The following is a 12,483-nucleotide window of genomic DNA, read 5'->3' on the forward strand; positions in this document are numbered from 1 at the left end:
GTTTTAGAAAAGACTAAGTAGTCGAATCTGTCAGATAATGCCTTGGGTCACCACAAAGCACATATTTTGTAACCATCTGTAAGAGCTTCATTGGAAACCAACATACCATGTTTATGAATTCTGCCCTGCCAGCTTTCCACAAAATCCGATGTCACATTTCTGCACAAGTGCCAGATGAGCTTTTCTGAAATTCTAACATACTGTTTATTGTCACAACACTGACAAAGTTTGGTGGCTTCTTCTCCCTTGCTTGGTAAGAAAACACACCGGGTAGGTTCAGGGTAGTGATAGCTACTTTTTTTTTCTTTCAGGTTTTTTCTAATAGAGCTGGTTATGTCTGCTAAAACTGACTGGTGAAGTACGTAGCCAGGTTAGGCTAGAATGGTAGGTTGAGACCAAATTGTTGTCTCAGTAGTTGTTTTATCATAAAAGACAGATTAGCAAGAGGAGCCAAAGCTGCAGAAATAAAATGATCCATTAACTTTTAAGGTGTTGCTGTAAAACACCATACTCAGTGTCAGTGTTTCTCTCACTTACCTTTATTTTCAGTCCATGTGCACGCACTAGGAAAGACCTAGAAATGGCACAGAACCAGTGGGAAGAACACTTTATATCCTGAAGATAGAATTCTGACTTTGTCTTTTTGCGTTTTGCTGGTCAAGACATCTGTATAGTCAGTGCTTTTGTCATCGTGGGACCTGAGAGAAGCAACTAAAGCAGGAAAACTTGGTTTGGGCTTATGGCATTGCAGGTTTCTTTCCAGTGTTTTGTTTTGTTTTGTTTTGTTTTGTTTTGTTTGGGCAAGGTAAAAACATCATGGAGGAAGGCACAGTGGAGGGAAAAAGGCTACCTCATAGTGGCCAAAGAGCAGATGACAACACAGAGCTCCCAGGGGCTTGGTCCCGGTGACCTACTTCTCCTTGGCACCACTGCCAACTTTCTACTCTTTCCCCAGTAATACCATTCATGTGATGAAACATCCAGGATCTCATCCATTTGTTAAGTCAGAGCCCAAAAACGTTTAGGCAGCTTCCCAAAACCCATTGCTAGCAGCTAAGCTCCCAGTGTACGAGTCTGTGGGGGACATTCTAATAATAATGTTTGGTACTGACACGAGGACAAACTAAAATCCAAAGTGTAGAAAGAGCTGCATTGTCTGTGTTACTCCGACTTTAAAAAGGAACATAATAAACATTTAATACAGAAGGAGTAGTCACTCACAAATGCCACTCCAACAATAGTCATATGCAAAAAGATGAAATTGAACCTTTTTTGTGACACTATATACAAAAGTAAACTAAAAGTGGATCATAGATCTAAATGTACAATATAGGGTTAAACAGAAGGCCTAGCAGTTGTGAGCATTCGTTGCTCACATGGACCCAGGTTCAATTTGCAGCACCCACAGGGAAGCTCATAACCATTCATTACTCTAATTCCAAGGGATCTGATTACTTCTTCCGATGTCCCTGGGAACCAGCCATACATATGGTGCATACATATATATGTATGTATATGCACATATATGATACATGTGTACATACATGCATGTATATACATACACACTCATACAAGATAAATCTTTAAAATTTTTAAGTGTATAGTATAAACACATTATTACAGGAAAATATAAAGGCATATCTTTATCTTTATAATTTAAGATATGGTAAACAGTTCTTAAATATAATATTGAAAGTCCAACCAGTAAAAGAATGTATATGTGAGTGTGTGTGTATGTATGTACGTGTATATGCACATATATATATATCACTGCCATAAAAGTTAAACCTCGAGTGCATTACTAGTGAAAATATTTGTAAGTATGTCTAACAACAACTTGTATCTAGACTATATAGAGAATGTTTCTAATTTAATAATGAAACATAGTATATGCTACTAGTGGAAATCTGAGATGACACAGAGCTTTGAAAGGTAGTTTGACATTTTCTGGAACTTATTAAACATCATTTCCATATGACCCAGTATTTTCACTCCTAGGTCTACAGGACAAAGAAAACCATGTTCACACAGAAATTTGTACACAAATGCTTGTGTCAGTATTATTTATTAAAGCTGAAATAGAAGTAAACTAAATGGCTGTTGCAATATCAATGAATAAGTAAAAGTTTATCTAGAAATGGATATTGTTTGCCCATAAACGGAAGTGAAGCACTAATGATGGCACCAAGGAAGAACTGAGAACTTGGGTGAACTTTGTAAACAATACATCATGCCGAATGAAAGAAACCAATGGTAAAGCATATACACCATTTACCAGAGATCTAGAGTAATGATATCTAAGAAAATATAATGTAGCTTAGTGGTCACACAGAGCTGTGGATGGAGGATGTGCGTATGTTAGTTGAAGTGGGCAATAGTCAAAGGAGACGAGGTTTTTGAGGGGTGGTTTAGAAACGGTCACTCTGCCTGTCCTGGAACTCTCTGTAGATCAGGCTGGCGTCGAGCTCAGATTCTCTGCTTCTTGAGTGCCAGGATTAAAAACGTGTGCTACCAGGCCAGTTTCTTTTTCTGTTTGTTTGTTTGTTTGTTTGTTTGTTTCTTTGTTTATAGTTACTTATTTAGATTTTGGTTGGTTGGTTTTTCCAAGACAGGGTTTCTCTATATAAAAGCCTTGGCTATCCTGGAACTTCCTTTGTAGACTAGGCTGGCCTTGAACCACCCAGATCCCCCTGCCTCTGCTTCTTGAGTGCTGGGATTAAAGGAATGTATCAACACACCTGGCTCTTTTTCTGGTTTTCTTTAAACGTTTATTTATTTCATGGATAGGAATGCCTGCACATATTTAAGTATACCATATGGCCATTGAAAGTAGAAGAAAACGTGGACTCCCTGGCGTTACAGATGGTTGTCAGCTACCATGTGGGTGCTGGGAAGTGAGCTCAGGCCCTCTGCAAGACCAGACAGTGCTCTTAGCCACTGCACCGTCTGTGCAGCACAGTGATCTTTGTTGTTGCTTGTTTTGTTTTGTTTTGTTTTGTTTTTAGAGACAGGGTTTCTCTGTTCTGGAACTTTGTAGTCCAAGCTGGCCTCAAACTCAGAGATCTGCCTGTCTCCAGAGGGCTGGGCTCAAAGGTGTGTACCACCATTGCCCAGCAAACTTTTGTTTCTTTAAAGTAAATTAAGTAAATCTACTTCCTGTATCAGAATAATAGGAAAATTATGGAAGACAAATCAAATTGCAAATAAGAAAAATAGAATGTGCCCAATTGTGGTCTGCTGCATTGGTCATTAAGACTGAACAGCTGAAGTGGTACAACTGTGTGGGTTGGGTCATGCCTCTTGGCACTAAACATTAGTGACAGTGCTTTACTGCATCATTAATTTACTTTTCTAGCACTTACTATTGCCATATACTAAGATCGTGACTTACCTTTTAAAAAACTATATGCGTATTGTGCTCCATGTGTGTCTGGGTGCTATTTGCCTGCCCAGCACCTACTGTGGCCGGAAGAGGGTCTGGGATCCCCGGAAACTGGAGCTGCAGAAGATTGTGAGTGGTCATGTGGATTGTGGGAGCCAAACCCAGGTTCTCTAGGAAGAGGTCCAGCATTTTTAGCTACTGCATACTACTTGTTTAACCTGATGTTTAACTTTTTATATCTCCTTTTAGCTTGTGAACTTTACTAGGCTAGTGTACTGTTCTGTTTTGTTTGTTTTAACCCAGTGCACTGCAGAATTTCCATGTTCAGGAAATGCTTGGCAGACTACAAAAACTTAGTGATACTTGTGGGAAGAGGATAGGAAAGGGTGGCACATATAGTAAGTCACCTTTATACTTGAACTTCACTGACTCCCTTTTTACTAGACTGTAGAACACTCCTCATCACTTACCAGAGTGCCTGGTGCCTATTCCCAGTAACTATGTGTTGGGAGAAATACTTACTGAGTGACAAACCATCAAGCGATGACTGGAATTGTGCTTCAGAAGCCAAGAGCAGTCTGACCTCTAGGCTTGTAGGTTGACATGATGGTTGAGAAGAGAGACTGTCGCCTCTCCACAGAGAGAAGGCCAGATGTTGTCAAGATTTGCATGGAAGAAGAAGGGAAGTTGCTCTAGAAATTATTTAAACCCCACCCAGAGTTTCTACCCCTTCCTAAGACCATTTGGTTCCCAGGTAAAAGACACACACAACCTTCATATTCACAATAAGCTTTAAACCGCACAAGGGCTACTATCCTCTATGCTACTGGACTCTTCTTTCCTATCATAATCCTGAGTTATTATTGACTATGTTTCATCTGGGCTGCTCTTAACTCCAGTTGGCCAGCCCTCGGGCCACTTACTTTATGCCTCACCTAACCTGTGGCGGCTTCTCTTTCTTCTCCACTTTCTTCTCATGGTTCTCTTCCAACCCCAAGCCCTGGAAACCTAAACCCCACCTATGTCTTTTCTGCCCATCTGTTTGCTATAGGCAGCTTCCCCCCCCTTTTTTTTTCTTTATTAACTTGAGTATTTCTTATTTACATTTTGAGTGTTATTCCCTTTCCCGGTTTCCAGGTCAACATCCCCCTAACCCCTTCCCCTCCCCTTCTTTATGGGTGTTCCCCTCCCCATCCTCCCCCCATTACCACCCTCCCCCCAACAATCACGTTCACTGGGGGTTCAGTCTTAGCAGGACCCAGGGCTTCCCCTTCCACTGGTGCTCTTACTAGGATATTCATTGCTACCTATGGGGTCAGAGTCCAGGGTCAGTCCATGTATAGTCTTTAGGTAGTGGCTTAGTCCCTGGAAGCTCTGGTTGCTTGACATTGTTGTACTTTTGGGGTCTCGAGCACCTTCAAGCTCTTCCATTTCTTTCTCTGATTCCTTCAACAGGGGTCCTATTCTCAATTCAGTGGTTTGCTGCTGGCATTCGCCTCTGTATTTGCTGTATTCTGGCTGTGTCTCTCAGGAGCGATCTACATCCGGCTCCTGTCGGTCTGCACTTCTTTGCTTCATCCATCTTGTCTAATTGGGTGGCTGTATATGTATGGGCCACATGTGGGGCAGGCTCTGAATGGGTGTTCCTTCAGCCTCTGTTTTAATCTTTGCCTCCCTATTCCCTGCATCTTCCCTTTTTTAACCTATCAGAAATAACTTAGGGGCAGGGTCACCAGGGTCTACTTGAAGACTCCGGGACTTGGGGGACTTGGGGGACTTGGGGGCCCATACTTAGCATTACAATAGACAGTAAGACCAAACCTCAACAGGAAGTTTATACTGAGGAAAAGTAGAAAGGTTGCTGAAGGGATTGTAAGCAGGGAATGTGACAAGATAGGCAGTTAATCCTAGGAGTGAAATAGTTCTTAGTAGTGAAAGGCCTTTGCTAGTAATGAAAAGAACACTGTAGACGTAGTCATTGACCCCTAAATGGGAGCCTACAGAGACGGTTGGAGTCAGAGAATGGCAAAGAAGAGTTTAATAAGAGAACTCCACTTGAGAACTTTCATGGTGTTACAGGACTGTCACAAACACTTCTTTATTTTGTCCTCATTCTTGCAGTATTCCAAGAATGGAAATCTGAGGAAGGTCTACCTCTGTATACTACCGCTCAGTTTGTAGGCTTTACGGAGGATGGTAGCTATCTTTGAGTTGTAAGAGCTGAGCTAGTGTGAGAGGGATCTGCTGGCTGCATCTTGGGTATTTGGATCTTCTAAACAGGCTAGAAAGAGTAGGCTGTTGCACTATTCCTTTAGTCTCAGGGGACCACCATACAGTTCATACTGTACTAATGGCTGAGCTTTATACTTAAGATGTGGTCTTTAATAGGTGTTCCATTATGAAGCATGTTTGCAAAGGTGCTTATAACTTTTTAAAAGAAATTCTTGTTATAACTATAGTTTATAGCTATTATTTACCTTTTTCAATTTTTATTGTTCTCATAGTCCAGAAAAGGCGTTGAAAGATTCCCTGCAACCTTATGAGGCTGCTTACCTCTCAAAATCCCTGTCTCGACTCTTCGATCCCATCAACTTGGTTTTTCCTCCTGGTGGACGTAACCCTCCTTCCTCTGATGAGCTTGATGGGATCATTAAAACTATAGCAAGGTACGTACGCATCTCTTGTATAATGGCTTGTATAATGGCCTGCCCACAATGTTTGCTAGTGGCAGTACATTTTTTTCTTTTTTTAAAAGATTAATTTATGTATTTCATGTATGTGGGTACACTGTCGCTGACTTCAGACTCACCAGAAGAGGGCATTGGATCTCATTACAGATGGTTGTGAGCCACCATGTGGTTGCTGGGAATTGAACTCAGAATCTCAGGAAGAAGAGTCAGTGCCCTTAACCACTGAGCCATTTTTCCAGCCCAGTAATACATTTTAAATTTACCTCAAATCACTAGTCTAGTGATTAGGGTTTCAATTAAGATATATAGTAACTACTCACATAACGCTTAAGATTCTAATTAATAAAAACATTTAGATACAAATATAGTACATATAGTATAGAAATCACCGGTTACAATCATTTTGTATCTTAGCAAGATGGAACTATCCCTGGGCCTTTTACACCTCTAACTTTTTAGTATTACATGAGAAAACAAATATAAAATAATCATACAAACTGTAAGAACTGAGACATACATAGACGTTTAACCCAGGAATCGTGATAGAAACTGGCCCAGTACCTCTGAGGAGCCTGCTGTGTGCAGTACTCAGGTTTTCAAGTGGATGAGACAGTTTTTCAATTCAAAAGGGAAGACATCTGACAGAGACACTTCTGAGTTCCTGCACACAAGTGCAGTTAGTGCGCCGTTGGCGTCAGAGGAGTTTAATAGGATTACAAGTCAGCCCTCGGTCTCTGTTGTAGCTGGTAAGTTGTCATAGCTTTGTGATTTACATTTTGAGGAGCAAAAGCAGTGGCTGGGCAACCTTGAACCCTGAGATAAGATTGCTTCAAGTTTTTTCCAGTCTACAAATTGAAGATGTCAGTTTGCAGATGCAATACCCATATGCATCCCTGCAGCTGTGAATGCACCGTACAGTGTTTCAGCTGCCCTGACCTTCCGCCATACACCTGGAGGTGCTTCTCACCTTAATGACTAGTCCCTGCTTAGTGTGTTTGTGGTAGGAAACTGCTAATTCCACTTGATCCCTCTTACCTATTTCTGTAAGTGCTAAGGATGTTGATTAACAAAGGTAACAGCACAATAGTCAAATATCATCTGGGATTTTAAGAATGCTTATGCCTGTGTTTAATAGAATTAAACTGAGCAGTCTCAATACTACATGTGTTGGGGTTAAGGAATTACCACACAAACCATTCAGGTAGTGATCTCAGTTAAACAGGGCTGGTTTATTGACCGCACACCCCAAGACTGATTGATCAGAGAGGACCGTAGCTCCGGACTTGGAATCTGGGAGTTGCGGCCTCAAACAGGGCCAGCTTATAAAGGCTAAAACTTCAAAAATCACAGTGAGCTTATATGCAGGTACAGGAAGCACTATCTAGTCTCTGACTCAAGCTACTTTAGACATAACAGTTCATATTGACTTTTAATTTGATGGGTCCTAAGAGAAGCTTATGGTTGTGGAATTTCTTAAGCTTAACAAGCCTTAATTACCCAAGATGCAATGCACGGATCACATGAAACTCAAGAAGCATAACCAAAATGCAGATGCTTCACTCCTTCTTTAAAAAGGGAACAAAAATATCCATAGGAGGGGATAGGGAGGCAAAGCTTAGAGCAGAGACTGAAGGAACACCCATTCAGAGCCTGCCCCACATGTGGCCATACATATACAGCCACCGAAACTAGATAATATGGATGAAGCAAAGAAGTGCAGGCTGACAGGAACTGGATGTAGATCTCTCTGAGAGACACGACCAGAACGTGTCAAATACATAGGTGAATGCTAGCAGCAAACCACTGAACTGAGAACGGGACCCCCGTTGGAGGCATTGGAGAAAGGACTGATAGAACTGAAGGGGCTCAAGACCCCATGTGAACAACAATGCCAACCAACCAGAGCTTCCAGGGACTAAGCCACTACCCAAAGAGTATACATGGACTGACCCAGGGCTCCAACTGCATAGGTAGCAGTGAATAGCCTTGTTGGGGCACCAGTAGAAGGGGAAGCCTTTGGTCCTGCCAAGGTTGGACCCCCAGTGTAGGGTATTGTTGGGAGGGTGTTAGTAAGGAGGGGAGGATGGGGAGGGGAACACCCTTATAGAAGGGGAGGGGAAGGGGTTAGGGGGCCCATGGACAGGAAACCAGGAAAGGGAATAACATTTGAAATGTAAATAAGAATAAAAATGGAAAAAAAAAGGGAAAAATTAACAAGCCTTATAACATACCAAACATAACAGGGTATGTGGTCAGCATGCCCCTGCTCTGAGTCAAGTCATTTTTATGTGTCAGTGACTGGCAGGCATATTGCAGCAACAATATGAAATAGATGACAGGCATGGAACAAAATGGCTACAGCTATGCTAGTGAGACAGGCCTCAACAACAGGAAAGGGCATTTTGTCAAGTATACTAGTGTTGTCTCAAAGTCTTTCAATTTCTGTTTGTTTTCTTTTGTTTTGTGACAGTCTCAGTATGTATGTAGTGCTGCTTTCCTGGAACTGTCTATATAGATCAGACCTTTAACTCATAGACATCTTCTTGCCTCTGCCTCCAAAGTATTAGGATTAAACGTGTGTGCTACAAGTCCCTGAGTGGCTTCCTTTAGCTTCTTTAAAAAGTTAATCTGGTAAATGTGAAAATTTTATGCACTTGGACTTCAGAGATAATGCATATCTTGTCAATGCCATGTGGTTTTTGTGAGATTTTTAACTCTCAGTGATATTCTTTCCATGGTTTCTGGGAAAATGTCCTCTTTCCTTCTACATACACTCAGATCAAAAGTCCTATCAGTTCACAGTTAAAGTTGACAGTGGACAAGACAGCGAAATACTTAAGAATCTAAGATTTTAAATATTAATGTTATAGTCCCATGCTCTTAATGTATTTATTCTTTACACAGCAGAATGAGCTGGCATAGTTTATACGGAACCCAGGTGTCCTACTTGTCATATGTAATTTATATGTTTAGCCTATGTTCCGCCAAAGTCATCATTTTCATTCATGAGCTGTCACTTCCTTGCAGATGTCTGTGATATGCAGTGCCTCTAATTACACTTATCAGTATTAGCATGAGTGTACACAATTTAGTCTCTTAATGATAGACTGGACCCACACATGGCTCGCTTTTATTAATGTGAAACTGATCATTAACAAAGCCCTTTTTCCTAATGCTTAATTTAGGGAGAAAAATGAAATTGTAGCCAATTCTTGGAAGCAATCAGCAAAATCTATTTAAAGGTTCAGTTTGTTCTTTAGTGGGTATCAGGTTATATGATGCTGATTACTTTGTTGATTAATTATGTTCTAATAATTGAAGTCTGCTTTTGTTTTCTCCAGTGAACTCAATGTAGCTGCTGTTGATGCAAACCTCACATTAGCTGTGTCAAAAAATGTGGCGAAGACCATCCAGTTATATGCTGTGAAATCAGAGCAGCTGGTAAGTGGTGTCCCTTGATTTATGAATCTTAAGGATTGCCTAAAAATTGTTAGTTATACATTCCTTGAGTGGCCATAATTAACATTATAACAAATGAAACAATATCTTCACACTTACATCGGGGTTGTTCTGGTAGGCTTTATAATAATTTTTACAGTAGCATGCTAAGTAATTTACAGAGACTGGCCCACAGTGGTAATTATATTATGAAGCTTCCTACTTTCAATTTCCAAATTATGTTTGCTAATATGGTGCAATTTTCCATTCATTTTTCTTGTAATCTTGACAAATAATTTAGAGGCATCTTTTTTCCTCAAGCTTTGTTTATTAAAAAAGCTGTACAGGGACATAGGAGCTATTTGTAGGCAATCAGATGACTAATTTTTCTTTTAGACCTTATCTATAAATGTTTATAGCTTTAAAAACACATACACACACAAACATGATATATTTCCATTAGTAAAATTTGATATTGTTTCCAGTAGAAGTTAGTGTAGCTACTTGAGTGCCAGGAAAGAGGTCTCTGAGTCGGCCCAGCAGAGAACACATACGATAAGAAAGAGTCAGCCCTGCCTAACACAGACTTCACTTCCTGTTGAGGGCAGACTGAGGGATAGCACAAAGGCAATAGTCAGAGAATATAGAACTTTAATTAATGTAATAATTAATATAATAATGACAAAAGGCTTTGAAAATGGAAACTGTGTTAACTAAGCTGATTGAATTCATGCTGTTGGTGGTAGTCTATGGCCTAAAATCTCTAGGTCCTCCCAAACAAATATTGAAGATGAGTAGAAAATCATCATTTCCATATTTAATGGAAAGAATTCTTTTTTTAACCTTTAATAATTGAACTTTTTAACCTTCATTTTAGTGGATAACAAGCCTAATCATTAAATAAAATTACAAACAAATAGCCAAGTGATGGTGTTACATACCCTTGATCCTGGCTCTCAAGAGACACTGGCAGGCAGCTAGATCTCTTGTGAGTTCTAGGCCACCCTGGTCTATAGAGCAAGTTCCAGGACAGCCAAGGTTACGTAGAGAAACCCTATCTTGGAAAACAAAACAAAACAAAACAAAAAAATCGTTTATTTTAAAACATTTGTGGAGCAAAGACTGAAAGAAAGACCATCCAGAGACTGCTCCACCTGGGGATCCAGCCCATATGCATGCAGCCACCAAACCCAGACACTACTGCTGATGCCAAGAAGTGCTTGCTAACAGGAGCCTGATAGAGCTGTCTCCTGAGAGGCTCTGCCAGAGCATGACACATACAGAGATGGATGCTTGCAGCCAACCACTGAACTGAGCATGGGGTTCCCAATGAAGGAGTTAGAGAAAGGACTGAAGGAGCTGAAGGGGTTTGCAGCCCATAGGAAGAACAACAATGTCAACCAACCAGATCCCCTAGAGCTTCCAGGAACTAAACCACCAACCAAAGAGTACACATGAGGGACCCATGGCTCCAGCTGCATATGTAGCCAAGGATGGCCTTATCTGGCATCAATGGGAGGAGAGGCATTTGATCCTGTGAAGGCTGGATGCTCCAGTGTAGGAGAATGCCAAGGCAGTGAGGAGGGAGAGATTGGGTGGGTGGGTAGGGGAGCACCATCATAGAAGCATGGGGAAAGGGGATAGGATAGGGATTTCCAGAGGGGAAAGTGGGAAAGGGGTAATATTTGAAATGTAAAAAAATAAAATATCCAATTGAAAAAACATTTTACTAAAAATCAAAGTAACATTTTCTAATTACTCACTGTTTCTTACCAGTAAATAACAGTTTGTGCCATCCTATTTTATATTTTGGCATATTTCCTTCTTTGTTTTAAACTTATAGTTCTTGATTTTTATTGTGTATGTGTGCATGCCCATTAAGTACACATATGCATGCATGCAGGCCACATGTACATGTTAAAGTCACAGGTCAGTTCTTTCCTTCTCCTCGGTCTTCGGGTGTGGTGGCAAGCATCATCTTTCCTGTGCGTCCATGTGCATCCCTCTTCAGTTCTCTCATGGCTTTTTAGAACAGTTTCACTGAGAGCATTCAGAGGAAAATACAAAGTTTTTGGTTGAGGAAAGATTGGAAACATTTTAAAGTAGAATAAACCACTCTGGGTATACATGGAAATTTTAATAGGAGATTTGAGATGAAAGTAACTCCTTAAAAAGGGATTCTTTTTATAGTTTAAAATATAAAGTTCTAATTCGCAAGGTTGAAAAGTGACAGCAGTTAATTCATTGTTGAAACAGTGAAATAAAAGCAAACTAGAAATTCAAATTTAATGAGCATGCATTCAGACAGGATGGTTTTGAACACACCCTGAGAGCAAGCAGCTCTCTAGAGCCTACCTGTACTTCTCTAAGTGCTTGGCATTTCTTGTCTACCAGCACATATTAATATATGGAATCACTGCCTTAATTTATATCAGGAAAAAGGCTAATTAAAAAGACTTGCAAGCTGACTTTTAGTGTTCTGTGGTGTAGCAATATGTAACAAATACTTGTGACACACATTCCAGGACCATGGGCATGGCTTAGTAGGTAAAGTGTTTACCCTGCAGGCAGAGGGCTGGAGTTCTATCTCTAGCACCCACATGGTGCCTGCAGGAGAGAGAGACAGGGTATCCTTAGAGCAGGTTGGCGAGCTACACTAGTCGAGTTGGTGAACTTTGGATTCAGGTATTCAAGTGAGAGATGCCACCATGTATGTGTGGGAGGAGTGTGTGTGTGTGTGCGTGTGTTGGAGAGTGATTGAGGAAGAAACTTGCTGCCTTAGCCTCCATGTATGCATACATGCATTCACATTCTTGCACACATGCACCCACACATGTAAGCCCACATACTGATACACATACACACCATACACTGATAAAAACACAAAATACCTTTACATTTTTGTAATCATAACTTATTAATACATGTTTGTTTACCCCTAAGATTTTACTGTTATTTATTATCAAAGGTATG

At 40.6% G+C, this 12,483-nt stretch overlaps 1 protein-coding gene across 4 annotated transcripts in view; it reads left to right on the forward strand.

The window, feature by feature from the left end:
- Cog5 (component of oligomeric golgi complex 5) overlaps positions 1-12,483 on the forward strand; it is a 310,546-nt gene that overhangs the window by 201,179 nt on the left and 96,884 nt on the right. For all 4 annotated transcript variants that reach the window (XM_087553191.1, XM_087553193.1, XM_087553190.1 and 1 more), the window contains 2 exon segments: positions 5,887-6,048; positions 9,414-9,513. In XM_087553191.1, coding sequence (XP_087409317.1) covers positions 5,887-6,048; positions 9,414-9,513 — 262 coding nt within the window.

The sequence above is a fragment of the Rattus norvegicus genome, chromosome 6, assembly GCF_021556685.1.
Source record: "Rattus norvegicus strain SHRSP/BbbUtx chromosome 6, alternate assembly SHRSP_T2T, whole genome shotgun sequence".
Taxonomy (NCBI): domain Eukaryota; kingdom Metazoa; phylum Chordata; class Mammalia; order Rodentia; family Muridae; genus Rattus; species Rattus norvegicus.